Raw genomic sequence first — 18,448 nt, 5'->3', positions numbered from 1 at the left:
TGTCCTAGCAGCAGCAGCATAGTGGCCACTAGTCATGAGCTCTCTACAATGGGACAGTGTCCTAGCAGCAGCATAGTGGCCACTAGTCATGAGCTCTCTACAATGGGACAGTGTCCTAGCAGCAGCATAGTGGCCACTAGTCATGAGCTCTCTACAATGGGACAGTGTCCTAGCAGCAGCACCATAGTGGCCACTAGTCATGAGCTCTCTACAATGGGACAGTGTCCTAGCAGCAGCACCATAGTGGCCACTAGTCATGAGCTCTCTACAATGGGACAGTGTCCTAGCAGCAGCACCATAGTGGCCACTAGTCATGAGCTCTCTACAATGGGACAGTGTCCTAGCAGCAGCACCATAGTGGCCACTAGTCATGAGCTCTCTACAATGGGACAGTGTCCTAGCAGCAGCAGCATAGTGGCCACTAGTCATGAGCTCTCTACAATGGGACAGTGTCCTAGCAGCAGCACCATAGTGGCCACTAGTCATGAGCTCTCTACAATGGGACAGTGTCCTAGCAGCAGCATAGTGGCCACTAGTCATGAGCTCTCTACAATGGGACAGTGTCCTAGCAGCAGCAGCATAGTGGTCACTAGTCATGAGCTCTCTACAATGGGACAGTGTCCTAGCAGCACCATAGTGGCCACTAGTCATGAGCTCTCTACAATGGGACAGTGTCCTAGCAGCAGCATAGTGGCCACTAGTCATGAGCTCTCTACAATGGGACAGTGTCCTAGCAGCAGCAGCATAGTGGTCACTAGTCATGAGCTCTCTACAATGGGACAGTGTCCTAGCAGCAGCACCATAGTGGCCACTAGTCATGAGCTCTCTACAATGGGACAGTGTCCTAGCAGCACCATAGTGGTCACTAGTCATGAGCTCTCTACAATGGGACAGTGTCCTAGCAGCACCATAGTGGCCACTAGTCATGAGCTCTCTACAATGGGACAGTGACCTAGCAGCAGCATAGTGGCCACTAGTCATGAGCTCTCTACAATGGGACAGTGTCCTAGCAGCAGCACCATAGTGGCCACTAGTCATGAGCTCTCTACAATGGGACAGTGTCCTAGCAGCAGCACCATAGTGGCCACTAGTCATGAGCTCTCTACAATGGGACAGTGTCCTAGCAGCAGCACCATAGTGGCCACTAGTCATGAGCTCTCTACAATGGGACAGTGTCCTAGCAGCAGCACCATAGTGGCCACTAGTCATGAGCTCTCTACAATGGGACAGTGTCCTAGCAGCAGCAGCATAGTGGCCACTAGTCATGAGCTCTCTACAATGGGACAGTGTCCTAGCAGCAGCACCATAGTGGCCACTAGTCATGAGCTCTCTACAATGGGACAGTGTCCAAGCAGCAGCACCATAGTGGCCACTAGTCATGAGCTCTCTACAATGGGACAGTGTCCTAGCAGCAGCATAGTGGCCACTAGTCATGAGCTCTCTACAATGGGACAGTGTCCTAGCAGCAGCAGCATAGTGGTCACTAGTCATGAGCTCTCTACAATGGGACAGTGTCCTAGCAGCACCATAGTGGCCACTAGTCATGAGCTCTCTACAATGGGACAGTGTCCTAGCAGCAGCATAGTGGCCACTAGTCATGAGCTCTCTACAATGGGACAGTGTCCTAGCAGCAGCAGCATAGTGGTCACTAGTCATGAGCTCTCTACAATGGGACAGTGTCCTAGCAGCAGCACCATAGTGGCCACTAGTCATGAGCTCTCTACAATGGGACAGTGTCCTAGCAGCACCATAGTGGTCACTAGTCATGAGCTCTCTACAATGGGACAGTGTCCTAGCAGCACCATAGTGGCCACTAGTCATGAGCTCTCTACAATGGGACAGTGACCTAGCAGCACCATAGTGGCCACTAGTCATGAGCTCTCTACAATGGGACAGTGTCCTAGCAGCAGCACCATAGTGGTCACTAGTCATGAGCTCTCTACAATGGGACAGTGTCCTAGCAGCAGCAGCATAGTGGCCACTAGTCATGAGCTCTCTACAATGGGACAGTGTCCTAGCAGCAGCACCATAGTGGCCACTAGTCATGAGCTCTCTACAATGGGACAGTGTCCAAGCAGCAGCACCATAGTGGCCACTAGTCATGAGCTCTCTACAATGGGACAGTGTCCTAGCAGCACCATAGTGGCCACTAGTCATGAGCTCTCTACAATGGGACAGTGTCCTAGCAGCAGCAGCATAGTGGTCACTAGTCATGAGCTCTCTACAATGGGACAGTGTCCTAGCAGCACCATAGTGGCCACTAGTCATGAGCTCTCTACAATGTGACAGTGTCCTAGCAGCAGCACCATAGTGGTCACTAGTCATGAGCTCTCTACAATGGGACAGTGTCCTAGCAGCAGCACCATAGTGGTCACTAGTCATGAGCTCTCTACAATGGGACAGTGTCCTAGCAGCAGCACCATAGTGGCCACTAGTCATGAGCTCTCTACAATGGGACAGTGTCCTAGCAGCAGCAGCATAGTGGCCACTAGTCATGAGCTCTCTACAATGGGACAGTGTCCTAGCAGCAGCACCATAGTGGTCACTAGTCATGAGCTCTCTACAATGGGACAGTGTCCTAGCAGCAGCACCATAGTGGTCACTAGTCATGAGCTCTCTACAATGGGACAGTGTCCTAGCAGCAGCAGCATAGTGGCCACTAGTCATGAGCTCTCTACAATGGGACAGTGTCCTAGCAGCACCATAGTGGCCACTAGTCATGAGCTCTCTACAATGGGACAGTGTCCAAGCAGCAGCACCATAGTGGCCACTAGTCATGAGCTCTCTACAATGGGACAGTGTCCTAGCAGCAGCACCATAGTGGTCACTAGTCATATCATGCCTTTTATCTTTCCAAAGAGCATCACAGAGGTATAACCATAGAATTACATATAAAATTATTATTTAATAGGATCTCTGTGGGCGTCCATCTGAAAAGACAGATCATTTTTTCATTTGTCCTTTCCTTCAAAAGTCAAAAGAAAGCCATGCCGTATAAAATGGGAAAGTGATTGGGCTTTATGCAAGCAGCCAGCGTGAAGAAAGAAGAGAGATCGTTCCTGCATCAAAAACGGCACCCTGTTCCCTATATAGAGCCCATTGGGCTCTGGTCTAAAGTAGTGCACTATATAGGGAATAGGGTGTCATAGGGCTCTGGTCTAAAGTAGTGTACTATATAGGGAATAGGGTGCTATTTGGGATTCAACCCCAGCGTTGTAACGTCCTGGATGTGATGGCCTGTTCTCTTGGAGCCTTGGCTACATGGAAAGGTGACATTTCCATTGGTAAATACAGGAAACAGCCCAGAGACGTTACAGAGAGACAGAGACAGGAAACAGCCCAGAGAAATTACATACAGATGACGGTTGAATACTAAATATCACCCTATCCTCTAAATAGTGCACTACCTTTGACCAGATATGATGGGTCTCTGGTCAAAAGTAGTGCACTATATAGGGAATAGTTACTTTGAGTTATTGATGTGAAAAATAGAGTTTGAAATGTTCCATATGGATGGTAAAGTGTAAGTGGTCATTTTGATGGAGCCAGTATTGATGGAGAGAGTTGGACAGATGTTGTTAAAGAGACGATGGGCTTCACAAGTTTCCTTTGTCCTCAGTCTGCTTCAGTAGACCACTAGGACGAGCTCAATTATCTGTGACACACACACACGCACGCACGCACGCGCGCACACACACACACAGACACAGTTGTTTTTAATATTTGTTTTTCTTAATATTAGTTGTACGATTTTTTTTATTTGAAATTCAGTTAAGTGTCAGTTCTCAGATCTTTTTATTTACTTGTTTTTATTTAGTTTAAAAAGGTGCTACACCTGGCCTCCCGAGTGGCGCAGCTGTCTAAGGCACTGCATTGCAGTGCTGAGGCTTCACCACAGCCTTGGGTACCGATACCAGGCTGTGTCACAGCCGGCCGTGACCGGGAGCCCCATTGGCCCAGCGTTGTCCGGTTTGGGGTAGGGTTTGGCCGGGGGAAATTCCTTGGCTCATCGTGCTCTAGCGACTCCTTGTGGCGGGCCGTGTGCCTGCAAGCTGACTTCAGTCGTCAGTTGAACGGTGTTTCCTCCGACACATTGGTGCGGCTGGCTTCCGGGTTAAGCGAGCAGTGTGTCAAGAAGCAGTGAGGCTTGGCAGGTCATGTTTTGGAGGATGCATGGCTCTCGACCTTCGCCTCTCCTGAGTCCGTTGGTGAGTTGCAGCTATGAGACAAGGCTGTAACAACCAATTGGATATCACGAAATTGGGGAGAAAAAAGGGGTAAAACATATATTTATTGTTTTTAAGTACATTCTATATATATATATTTTTTTTTTTTTGTATAAAAAGTACTACACCTAGAATTTCTCAGAAATCCTCCCCCCAGCCCATCTCCCATCATGGTAGAGACTCGCTCTTGAGCCTTTCACTTTTGGTCCACCAGCTTCAAACGATATTTCTTGTTAAATGAAAATATATTTCACAGAGATTTAGATGGTACAATGATTCCATACACTATTCAGTGTTTGTTTTCTCACATAAACTGAAATTGAGCGAATAGTGTAGAATTTTAGCAACCAGGGAATGACAGAGCGATTTCTACATTGGCCACTTGACCCAATTTCCACTAGATAACAAAGCGAAATAAATCTACACAGCTTTCCCATTTTGACAACAGATGCCAGTCCAGCGGGAGAAATCAATAGGCGAATATCACAGCCAATCAGAAAGAGAAATTACCGTAACCAAACAAACACCGTAGATTAGAAATGATGGGAATTAACGGTAAATGTACTACTGTTGACAAACCAGAATCAACAGTAGAATATTTACCGTTAATTCCCATAATTTCTAAAGACATGAATGAAACAGGAACCAATTTGCTGTGATGTGTGCAGTAGATGTGTACGCGTGGTATTTGAGGCTCTCTCACTAATTGGTTGTACAATGTGTACGCATACATTATGATTTCAGTTTGAGTGTGATATACAGTTGAAGTTGGAAGTTTACATACACCTTTAGCCAAATACATTTAAAAACTCAGTTTTTCACAGTTCCTGACATTTAATCCTAGTAAGAATTCCCTGTCTTAGGTCAGTTAGGATCACCACTTTATTTTAAGAATGTGAAATGTCACAATAATAGTAGAGAATGATTTATTTCAGCTTTTACTTCTTTCATCACATTCCCAGTGGGTCAGAAGTTTACATACACTCAATTAGTATTTGGTAGCATTGCCTTTAAATTGTTTAACTTGGGTCAAACGTTTCAGGTAGCCTTCCACAAGCTTCCCACAATAAGTTGGGTGAATTTTGGCCCATTCTTCCTGACAGAGCTGGTGTAACTGAGTCAGGTTTGTAGGCCTCCTTGCTCGCACGCGCCTTTTCAGTTCTGCCCACAAATTTTCTATAGGATTGAGGTCAGGGCTTTGTGAAGGCCACTCCAATACCTTGACTTTGTTGTCCTTAAGCCATTTTGCCACATTTTACATTTACATTTTAGTCATTTAGCAGACACTCTTATCCAGAGTGACTTACAGTTAGTGAGTGCATACATTTTCATACTGGCCCCCCGTGGGAAACGAACCCACAACCCTGTCGTTGCAAGCGCCATGCTCTACCAACCATACTTCCACAACTTTGGAAGTATGCTTGGGGTCATTGTCCATTTGGAAGACCCATTTGCGACCAAGTTTTTACTTCCTGACTGATGTCTTGAGATGTTGCTTCAAAATATCCACATCATTTTACTTCCTCATGATGCCATCTATTTTGTGAAGTGCACCAGTCCCTCCTGCAGCAAAGCACCCCCACAACATGATGCTGTCACCCCCGTGCTTCAAGGTTGGGATGGTGTTCTTCGGCTTGCAAGCATCCCCCTTTTTCCTCCAAACATAACAATGGTCATTATGGGCAAACAGTTCTATTTTTGTTTCATCAGACCAGAGGACATTTCTCCAAAAAGTACGATCTTTGTCCCCATGTGCAGTTGCAAACCGTAGTCTGGCTTTTTTATGGCGATTTTGGAGCAGTGGCTTCTTCCTTACTGAGTGGCCTTTCAAGTTATGTCGATATAGGACTCGTTTTACTGTAGATATAGATAATTTTGTACCTTTTTCCTCCAGCATCTTCACAAGGTCCTTTGTTGTTGTTCTGGGATTGATTTGCACTTTTCGACACCAAAGTACGTTAATCTCTAGGAGACAGAAGGCGTCTCCTTCCTGAGCGGTATGACGGCTGCGTGGTCCCATGGTGTTTATACTTGCATACTATTGTTTGTACAGATGAACATGGTACCTTCAGGCATTTGGAAATTGCTCCCAAGGATGAACCAGACTTGTGGAGGTCTACAATTTTTTTTCTGTGGTCTTGGCTGAATTCTTTAGATTTTCCCATGATGTCAAGCAAAGAGGCACTGAGTTTGAAGGTAGGTCTTGAAATACATCCACAGGTACACCTCCAATTGACTCAAATGATGTCAATTAGCCTATCAGAAGCTTCTAAAGCCATGACTTCATTTTCTGGAATTTTCCAAGCTGTTTAAAGGCACAGTCAACTTAGTGTACGTAAACTTCTGACCGACTGGAATTGTGATACAGTGAATTATAAGTGAAATAATCTATCTGTAAACAATTGTTGGAAACATTACTTGTGTCATGCACAAAGTAGATGTCCTAACCGACTTGCCAAAACTATAGTTTGTTAACAAGAAATGTGTGGAGTGGTTGAAAAACTAGTTTTAATGACTCCAACCTAAGTGTATTTAAACTTCCGACTTCAACTGTAGGGGTTCGATAACATGTTAATTTCAACATTATAAAGAAAACCTTCTATAAACAATGGCAGCACTGCCGTGTAACCTGAGCCTCGCCGTTGGAAATCCACAACAGTGTCCCGACTTTGGACTGTGGCAGATGCACCTCTGCTGACTACACTCATCCACAGCGGGTTGATTTAGCCTTACCGCTCAAAACACGCACAACACCTGCAGCGTAGCTCGCTGAGTCTACCTTATAAATTATAAAGTCAATCTGAATCTCAACGCGACCCGCCAGATTCAGAAGTTTAAACCCAAATAAACCCCCCCCCCAAAAAAATGCATGAACACCCCTTTGACAAACCCATTCAGTAAAACTAGAACTGAACATAATTCATGATGTTTTTTTTTTTTTTTTTAGTTTGTTTTAGGGTCAAATATAGTTTCAGTTTTTGTTGATATAATTTTTTGTATTTGATATGATTGGTTTGAGTTTACTTTAATAGCCTGGCCAACAGACACACAGTCCAGCTCTCTCTTTCAACAGCGTGTCATCACAATGGTTATGGAGTTGTGCTCCTTCCTGTGTAATGTCTTGGTCTTCACGGCCAACGGTCAATTCCATTCTCTAATAGAAAGCACTAGGGATGTAAATTGGATAGGGTTTAAGAAAAAAGAAAAGTCAAAAAGAAGAAAAAGGAAGGAGAAACATCATTTTAGAAGAGAGGACAAAAAAAGAAGGAGGAAAGAGGGGGGGGGGAGAAAGAGCCGAGGTTGAAACAGCGTCCGTGTCAGCTGACGAGGTTAGAGGACGCGGAGTTCCAAAAGATGAAACGTAGACGTGTGTCTAAAGATGAAAGTTAGCCCGCACGACGGTGTCGCTGTCGGCGAGGTTAGCTTATCATGGCCTCTTTAGAGAAAGCAACTGATGAGTCAATGGAAAACTTGGCTGTTCTGTAACTGGCCTTAAAAACATCCATAAGGTCCATCTTTTCCTGGCAAAACGGCATCAAATCTTCATTTTAGCCAACACTGTCAGAGGGATTCAAGTGTTAAACTTTGCCTCCACTGATACCTGTGGGCCTTTTTTTAAACTGTATCACAGTCATGTGGAGGATCAGGCAGGGCATCAATTACCAGTGTTGTCCCCATCGCCTCTCTATGGCAGAGCTGTATGAATCATTACCAGTGTTGTCCCCGTCACCTCTCTATGGCAGAGCTGTATGAATCATTACCAGTGTTGTCTCCTCTCTATGGCAGAGCTGTATGAATCATTACCAGTGTTGTCCCCATCGCCTCTCTATGGCAGAGCTGTATGAATCATTACCAGTGTTGTCCCCATCGCCTCTCTATGGCAGAGCTGTATGAATCATTACCAGTGTTGTCCCCATCACCTCTCTATGGCAGAGCTGTATGAATCATTACCAGTGTTGTCCCTATCGCCTCTCTATGGCAGAGCTGTATGAATCATTACCAGTGTTGTCCCTATCGCCTCTCTATGGCAGAGCTGTATGAATCATTACCAGTGTTGTCTCCTCTCTATGGCAGAGCTGTATGAATCATTACCAGTGTTGTCTCCTCTCTATGGCAGAGCTGTATGAATCATTACCAGTGTTGTCCCCATCGCCTCTCTATGGCAGAGCTGTATGAATCATTACCAGTGGTCCCCATCATCTCTCTATGGCAGAGCTGTATGAATCATTACCAGTGTTGTCCCCGTCACCTCTCTATGGCAGAGCTGTATGAATCATTACCAGTGTTGTCCCCATCACCTCTCTATGGCAGAGCTGTATGAATCATTACCAGTGTTGTCCCAGTCACCTCTCTATGACAGAGCTGTATGAATCATTACCAGTGTTGTCCCCGTCACCTCTCTATGGCAGAGCTGTATGAATCATTACCAGTGTTGTCTCCTCTCTATGGCAGAGCTGTATGAATCATTACCAGTGTTGTCCCCGTCGCCTCTCTATGGCAGAGCTGTATGAATCATTACCAGTGTTGTCCCAGTCACCTCTCTATGGCAGAGCTGTATGAATCATTACCAGTGTTGTCCTCGTCACCTCTCTATGACAGAGCTGTATGAATCATTACCAGTGTTGTCACCTCTCTATGGCAGAGCTGTATGAATCATTACCAGTGTTGTCCCCGTCGCCTCTCTATGGCAGAGCTGTATGAATCATTACCAGTGTTGTCCTCGTCACCTCTCTATGGCAGAGCTGTATGAATCATTACCAGTGGTCCCCATCATCTCTCTATGGCAGAGCTGTATGAATCATTACCAGTGTTGTCCTCGTCACCTCTCTATGACAGAGCTGTATGAATCATTACCAGTGTTGTCACCTCTCTATGGCAGAGCTGTATGAATCATTACCAGTGTTGTCCTCGTCACCTCTCTATGACAGAGCTGTATGAATCATTACCAGTGTTGGGGCGGCAGGTAGCTTAGTGGGTAAGAGCGTTGTGCCAGTAACCGAAAGGTCGCTGGTTCTAATCCCCGAGCCGACTAGGTGAAAAATCTGTCGATGTGCCCTTAAGCAAGGCACTTAACCCTAATTGCTCCTGTAAGTCGCTCTGGATAAGAGCGTCTGCTAAATGACTAAAATGTAAAATGTTGTCCCCATCACCTCTCTATGGCAGAGCTGTATGAATCATTACCAGTGTTGTCCCCGTCGCCTCTCTATGGCAGAGCTGTATGAATCATTACCAGTGTTGTCACCTCTCTATGGCAGAGCTGTATGAATCATTACCAGTGTTGTCCCCGTCACCTCTCTATGGCAGAGCTGTATGAATCATTACCAGTGTTGTCCCCGTCACCTCTCTATGGCAGAGCTGTATGAATCATTACCAGTGTTGTCCTCGTCGCCTCTCTATGGCAGAGCTGTATGAATCATTACCAGTGTTGTCCCCGTCACCTCTCTATGGCAGAGCTGTATGAATCATTACCAGTGTTGTCTCCTCTCTATGGCAGAGCTGTATGAATCATTACCAGTGTTGTCCCCGTCGCCTCTCTATGGCAGAGCTGTATGAATCATTACCAGTGTTGTCCCCGTCACCTCTCTATGGCAGAGCTGTATGAATCATTACCAGTGTTGTCCCCGTCACCTCTCTATGGCAGAGCTGTAGTATGAATCAGACCACTTGCTCTGACTAATGACAAGAGAAGGCTGTGTCCATGTTCATGACGCATCCATCCCACCACCATCCATCCATCCATCCCACCATCCATCCATCCATCCATCCCACCACCATCCATCCATCCCACCACCGCCTCCATCCATCCATCCCACCACCATCCATCCATCCATCCCACCACTGCCTCCATCCATCCATCCATCCCACCACTGCCTCCATCCATCCATCCATCCCACCACTGCCTCCATCCATCCATCCATCCATCCATCCATCCATCCATCCCACCACCGCCTCCATCCATCCATCCATCCATCCCACCACTGCCTCCCTCCATCCATCCATCCATCCATCCCACCACTGCCTCCATCCATCCATCCATCCCACCACTGCCTCCATCCATCCCACCACTGCCTCCATCCATCCCACCACTGCCTCCATCCATCCATCCATCCCACCACTGCCTCCATCCATCCATCCATCCCACCATCCATCCAACCACTGCCTCCATCCATCCATCCCACCACTGCCTCCATCCATCCATCCCACCACTGCCTCCATCCATCCATCCCACCACTGCCTCCATCCATCCATCCCACCACTGCCTCCATCCATCCATCCCACCACTGCCTCCATCCATCCATCCATCCCACCACTGCCTCCATCCATCCATCCATCCCACCACTGCCTCCATCCATCCATCCCACCACTGCCTCCATCCATCCATCCATCCATCTGCCTCCATCCATCCATCCCACCACTGCCTCCATCCATCCATCCATCCCACCACTGCCTCCATCCATCCCACCACTGCCTCCATCCATCCATCCATCCCACCACTGCCTCCATCCATCCATCCATCCCACCACTGCCTCCATCCATCCATCCCACCACTGCCTCCATCCATCCATCCATCCCACCACTGCCTCCATCCATCCCACCACTGCCTCCATCCATCCATCCATCCCACCACTGCCTCCATCCATCCATCCATCCCACCACTGCCTCCATCCATCCATCCCACCACTGCCTCCATCCATCCATCCCACCACTGCCTCCATCCATCCATCCCACCACTGCCTCCATCCATCCATCCCACCACTGCCACCATCCATCCATCCCACCACTGCCACCATCCCACCACTGCCACCATCCCACCACTGCCTCCATCCATCCCACCACCGCCTCCATCCATCCATCCCACCACCGCCTCCATCCATCCATCCAACCACTGCCTCCATCCATCCATCCATCCCACCACTGCCTCCATCCATCCATCCCACCACTGCCTCCATCCATCCATCCCACCACTGCCTCTATCCATCCCACCACTGCCTCCATCCATCCATCCATCCATCCCACCACTGCCTCCATCCATCCATCCATCCCACCACTGCCTCCATCCATCCCACCACTGCCTCCATCCATCCATCCATCCATCCCACCACTGCCTCCATCCATCCATCCCACCACTGCCTCCATCCATCCATCCATCCATCCCCCCACTGCCTCCATCCATCCATCCCACCACCGCCTCCATCCATCCATCCATCCCACCACTGCCTCCATCCATCCATCCATCCCACCACTGCCTCCATCCATCCATCCCACCACTGCCTCCATCCATCCATCCATCCATCCCACCACTGCCTCCATCCATCCATCCATCCATCCATCCATCCATCCATCCCACCACTGCCTCCATCCCACCACTGCCTCCATCCATCCATCCCACCACTGCCTCCATCCATCCATCCCACCACCGCCTCCATCCATCCATTCATCCCACCACCGCCTCCATCCATCCATCCATCCCACCACCGCCTCCATCCATCCATCCCACCACCGCCTCCATCCATCCATCCATCCATCCCACCACTGCCTCCATCCATCCATCCCACCACCGCCTCCATCCATCCATCCATCCCACCACCGCCTCCATCCATCCATCCATCCCACCACCGCCTCCATCCATCCATCCAACCACCGCCTCCATCCATCCATCCATCCCACCACCGCCTCCATCCATCCATCCATCCCACCACTGCCTCCATCCATCCATCCATCCCACCACTGCCTCCATCCATCCATCCCACCACCGCCTCCATCCATCCATCCAACCACTGCCTCCATCCATCCATCCATCCCACCACTGCCTCCATCCATCCATCCATCCCACCACTGCCTCCATCCATCCATCCCACCACTGCCTCTATCCATCCATCCATCCATCCCACCACCGCCTCCATCCATCCATCCAACCACCGCCTCCATCCATCCATCCAACCACTGCCTCCATCCATCCATCCCACCACCGCCTCCATCCATCCATCCATCCCACCACCGCCTCCATCCATCCATCCATCCCACCACCGCCTCCATCCATCCATCCATCCCACCACCGCCTCCATCCATCCATCCATCCCACCACCGCCTCCATCCATCCCACCACCGCCTCCATCCATCCATCCATCCCACCACTGCCTCCATCCATCCATCCCACCACTGCCTCCATCCATCCATCCATCCCACCACTGCCTCCATCCATCCATCCATCCCACCACTGCCTCCATCCATCCATCCATCCCAACACCGCCTCCATCCATCCATCCCACCACCGCCTCCATCCATCCATCCATCCATCCCACCACTGCCTCCATCCATCCATCCATCCCACCACCGCCTCCATCCATCCATCCATCCCACCACCGCCTCCATCCATCCATCCATCCCACCACCGCCTCCATCCATCCATCCATCCCACCACCGCCTCCATCCATCCATCCATCCCACCACCGCCTCCATCCATCCATCCCACCACCGCCTCCATCCATCCATCCATCCCACCACCGCCTCCATCCATCCATCCATCCCACCACCGCCTCCATCCATCCATCCATCCATCCCATGAGTTAAAGAGCGCTACAAAAAAAGATGACAATGAAGCCATCAAGCTTTCAGCTGACTGGAGCTGATTCTGGTTATAGGCTATTTTGGTTTATAGGCTCATAGAATATTCATAGAAAAGGTTTTCTTTGCAAAACACCCCATTTAGCCCTTCTCCTAACCCCACTAGACCTCCCCAAAACACCCCATTTAGCCCTTCTCTTAACCCCACTAGACCTCCCCAAAACACCCCATTTAGCCCTTCTCTTAACCCCACTAGACCTCCCCAAAACACCCCATTTAGCCCTTCTCTTAACCCCACTAGACCTCCCCAAAACACTTATGACTTCCTATTCTGGTCTCCCAGGCAGGGGAAGCAGCAACAGACAAGCGGAGGATACTGTCATTTAGAATTATGGCTGTGACTGAAACTTGCATGAAGCAATTTGACAGAAAACCCCAATACGGAGAACAGTCCACTAAACAGAATGATTCATCACATTGTCTGGACTGACTGATGGGGACCACAGGAGGCTGCTGAGGGGAGAACGGCTCATAATAAATGACATGGAAACCAATGTGTGTTGATCCCCTTCCACTCATACCGCTCCAGTCATTACCACCAACCTGTTCTCCCCAATTAAGATACCACCAACCTGCTGTGATCGGGGGCTGATGCTTAATGTGTGCTTAATGCGTCATCCATGTCACCAAGGGTGCTTCCAAATGCCACCCTTGTCACCTAAAATGAGACACTACTTCTCAAAAGTAGTGCACTATATACACAGGGTGCCATTTAGAACGCAACCCCATTTTTAGCAACTCAATCTTCTTAGGCGGCGGCCACAGACCCACCACAGAAGCCAGGTAATCCTGGGTGACATTTTCTTTCAGGATTTGTCCCAAATGGCACCCTGTTCCCTACATAGTGCTCTACTTGTGACCAGAGCCCTGTGGGTCAAAAGCAGTAAACTTTATAGGGAATAGGGTGCCATTTGGAACGTAGATCCAACAGCTCTGTTCCCGAGGGGAGACAAGCTTTTTAAATCCCCACCGGAACACTAGGTGAGAGGTCAGAGGTCAGGGAGAAAACCCAGAGACATCTTTATGAAACTTTATAATTGGATGTTCTTTTGAGTACAACAAAATGGATGAAGAGGGGTTGCTCTTTCCATTGGGATGTTCTTATGAATGGATATCCTCTACTGTTGAAGATGTGAAAGGTGCAAAGAAATGTCGAAGGCACCGTAACCGAGTCTGTGGAATGAACACGTTTGTCACTGACCTGACTAACAATGCAACTGTCTAACAATGCAACTGTCTGCATGACCATGAAGCTGCAAAGACAGAGTTTGGTTTTGAAACTTTATCATGGGAGGTTCTTTTGAGCACAGCAACAAAATGGAGGACGAGACCAAGAGATGTCGTCACTCTATGATTGGATGTTTTTTTCGAATGGAAGTTCTCTTCTTTTGAAGAGGGGAAATGTATAAAAGAAATGTGCAAGACATACTTATTACAGAAAACATAACTGTCTGGAGGACCAGGAAGCTTCAAAGACATAGTGAAGACATACTTATTACAGAAAACATAACTGTCTGGAGGACCAGGAAGCTTCAAAGACATAGTGAAGACATACTTATTACAGAAAACATAACTGTCTGGAGGACCAGGAAGCTTCAAAGACATAGTGAAGACATACTTATTACAGAAAATATAACTGTCTGGAGGACCAGGAAGCTTCAAAGACATAGAGAAGACATACTTATTACAGAAAACATAACTGTCTGGAGGACCAGGAAGCTTCAAAGACATAGTGAAGACATACTTATTACAGAAAACATAACTGTCTGGAGGACCAGGAAGCTTCAAAGACATAGTGAAGATATACTTATTACAAAAAATATAACTGTCTGGAGGACCAGGAAGCTTCAAAGACATAGTGAAGACATACTTATTACAGAAAATATAACTGTCTGGAGGACCAGGAAGCTTCAAAGACATAGTGAAGACATACTTATTACAGAAAATATAACTGTCTGGAGGACCAGGAAGCTTCAAAGACATAGTGAAGACATACTTATTACAGAAAATATAACTGTCTGGAGGACCAGGAAGCTTCAAAGACAAAGTGAAGACATACTTATTACAGAAAACATAACTGTCTGGAGGACCAGGAAGCTTCAAAGACATAGTGAAGACATACTTATTACAGAAAACATAACTGTCTGGAGGACCAGGAAGCTTCAAAGACAAAGTGAAGACATACTTATTACAGAAAACATAACTGTCTGGAGGACCAGGAAGCTTCAAAGACATAGTGAAGACATACTTATTACAGAAAATATAACTGTCTGCAGGACCAGGAAGCTTCAAAGACGTAGTTGAAGCATTCAAGCAATTTAATATCAAGCTGATGTAATACATGCTGGTATGCTGGAATATCACAATTCTGAATGTTGCCCAATTCAAACCACAGCGATAACTGTGACCTCTAATTATAACCATAGCGATAACTGTGACCTCTAGTTATAACCATAGCGATAACTGTGACCTCTAATTATAACCATAGCGATAACTGTGACCTCTAGTTATAACCTAAGAGCAAAATGGACCACACTGTGTATTTTCCCCTATAGTAAAAAGAGCATGTACCGTTATATATTTTGAATGTGAAACTGTCAGTATGTCTGACTCTGAGAAAATGCCCTGGAGCATGATAACATAACATACCACCATCATCATCATCATCATCATCATCATCATCTTCTCAAGCTCACACACACACACACACACACACCCTATCCATCCATCACCTACCATCATCTTCTCGAAGAGGCCCAGTATCTCCTTCTCTGAGGTGATCTTGGAGGACAGGTCCTCAAACTCAGCGGAGGAGGAAGAGGAGGACCATTCAGAGGAAGAGGAGTGTTTGACGTGGGGGAGGAGAGGACGGTCCTTCTTACTGCCCGGGATACGGATACTGGCAAACCTGTCCAGCTGAGGAACACAGACGGGCACAAGGAGGGGAAAGGAATAAGACGAATGTTCTCATAAACAAGGTTATGGGCCAAATTAAAGACCTACTGACAGACAAAGTTGTTCAAAGAAGCTGTTTGTTAGACACGTCAAGGTTCAAGGTTAATACTAGCCTGACTGTTAACGTTTGGGTGTTAGCGAAGCTGTGATACATTGACATAGATCAACATGAAAAAGGCAAGGGAAGCATCACCTAAAGAAAAATAAGGAAAGAGCCCGAAATGGATTTATTAGATAAAAATAAGGCAAAAACATCCAAGTGGCAGTACAGCAGCATTAAACCAAGGATAGCACAATTATGTCATAGACTTATTTCTATATTGGTCCTGAAGTCCACCTTACTGTGTGGTCCTTGGTTTTTAATGTATGTATAAAGTACAAGGCAGTAATATTTCCATTCACAAACAGTATGTTGCCTACATAATATATCTTATGTTGTCAAACTGGGGCACCGGGACAAGAACCAGAGACTGACTGTACAGGCAAACTAGATTCATTCTGACTACTGCTGTGGAGGAGGACCAGGAGCCAGAGACTGACTGTACAGGCAAACTAGATTCATTCTGACTACTGCTGTGGACGAGGGCCAACAGCCAGAGACTGACTGTACAGGCAAACTAGATTCATTCTGACTACTGCTGTGGAGGAAGGCCAGGAGCCAGAGACTGACTGTACAGGCAAACTAGATTCATTCTGACTACTGCTGTGGAGGAGGGCCAACAGCCAGAGACTGACTGTACAGGCAAACTAGATTCATTCTGACTACTGCTGTGGAGGAGGGCCAGGAGCCAGAGACTGACTGTACAGGCAAACTAGATTCATTCTGACTACTGCTGTGGAGGAGGGCCAACAGCCAGAGACTGACTGTACAGGCAAACTAGATTCATTCTGACTACTGCTGTGGAGGAGGACCAGGAGCCAGAGACTGACTGTACAGGCAAACTAGATTCATTCTGACTACTGCTGTGGACGAGGGCCAGGAGCCAGAGACTGACTGTACAGGCAAACTAGATTCATTCTGACTACTGCTGTGGAGGAGGGCCAGGAGCCAGAGACTGACTGTACAGGCAAACTAGATTCATTCTGACTACTGCTGTGGAGGAGGACCAGGAGCCAGAGACTGACTGTACAGGCAAACTAGATTCATTCTGACTACTGCTGTGGACGAGGGCCAGGAGCCAGAGACTGACTGTACAGGCAAACTAGATTCATTCTGACTACTGCTGTGGAGGAGGACCAGGAGCCAGAGACTGACTGTACAGGCAAACTAGATTCATTCTGACTACTGCTGTGGAGCAGGGCCAACAGCCAGAGACTGACTGTACAGGCAAACTAGATTCATTCTGACTACTGCTGTGGAGGAGGGCCAGGAGCCAGAGACTGACTGTACAGGCAAACTAGATTCATTCTGACTACTGCTGTGGACGAGGAACAACAGCCAGAGACTGACTGTACAGGCAAACTAGATTCATTCTGACTACTGCTGTGGAGGAGGACCAGGAGCCAGAGACTGACTGTACAGGCAAACTAGATTCATTCTGACTACTGCTGTGGAGGAGGACCAACAGCCAGAGACTGACTGTACAGGCAAACTAGATTCATTCTGACTACTGCTGTGGAGGAGGACCAACAGCCAGAGACTGACTGTACAGGCAAACTAGATTCATTCTGACTACTGCTGTGGAGGAGGACCAACAGCCAGAGACTGACTGTACAGGCAAACTAGATTCATTCTGACTACTGCTGTGGAGGAGGGCCAGGAGCCAGAGACTGACTGTACAGGCAAACTAGATTCATTCTGACTACTGCTGTGGAGGAGGGCCAGGAGCCAGAGACTGACTGTACAGGCAAACTAGATTCATTCTGACTACTGCTGTGGAGGAGGACCAGGAGCCAGAGACTGACTGTACAGGCAAACTAGATTCATTCTGACTACTGCTGTGGAGGAGGACCAGGAGCCAGAGACTGACTGTACAGGCAAACTAGATTCATTCTGACTACTGCTGTGGAGGAGGGCCAGGAGCCAGAGAGTGACTGTACAGGCAAACTAGATTCATTCTGACTACTGCTGTGGAGGAGGACCAGGAGCCAGAGACTGACTGTACAGGCAAACTAGATTCATTCTGACTACTGCTGTGGACGAGGAACAACAGCCAGAGACTGACTGTACAGGCAAACTAGATTCATTCTGACTACTGCTGTGGAGGAGGACCAGGAGTCAGAGACTGACTGTACAGGCAAACTAGATTCATTCTGACTACTGCTGTGGAGGAGGACCAGGAGCCAGAGACTGACTGTACAGGCAAACTAGATTCATTCTGACTACTGCTGTGGAGGAGGGCCAGGAGCCAGAGACTGACTGTACAGGCAAACTAGATTCATTCTGACTACTGCTGTGGAGGAGGGCCAGGAGCCAGAGACTGACTGTACAGGCAAACTAGATTCATTCTGACTACTGCTGTGGACGAGAGCCAGGAGCCAGAGACTGACTGTACAGGCAAACTAGATTCATTCTGACTACTGCTGTGGAGGAGGACCAGGAGCCAGAGACTGACTGTACAGGCAAACTAGATTCATTCTGACTACTGCTGTGGACGAGGGCCAGGAGCCAGAGACTGACTGTACAGGCAAACTAGATTCAT

General features: G+C 47.8%; 1 protein-coding gene across 1 annotated transcript in view; it reads right to left on the bottom strand.

The window, feature by feature from the left end:
• Positions 1–18,448, bottom strand: part of LOC123487120 (protein diaphanous homolog 3-like) — a 69,844-nt gene that overhangs the window by 15,291 nt on the left and 36,105 nt on the right. Inside the window, exon 3 of the mRNA XM_045218257.1 lies at positions 15,588–15,767. Coding sequence (XP_045074192.1) covers positions 15,588–15,767 — 180 coding nt within the window. The remainder of the gene's footprint in view (positions 1–15,587; positions 15,768–18,448) is intronic.

The sequence above is a fragment of the Coregonus clupeaformis genome, unplaced genomic scaffold, assembly GCF_020615455.1.
Source record: "Coregonus clupeaformis isolate EN_2021a unplaced genomic scaffold, ASM2061545v1 scaf1470, whole genome shotgun sequence".
NCBI lineage: Eukaryota > Metazoa > Chordata > Actinopteri > Salmoniformes > Salmonidae > Coregonus > Coregonus clupeaformis.
The sequence above is the reverse complement of the archived record's forward strand: the minus strand, read 5'-3'. Positions and strand labels throughout refer to the sequence as shown.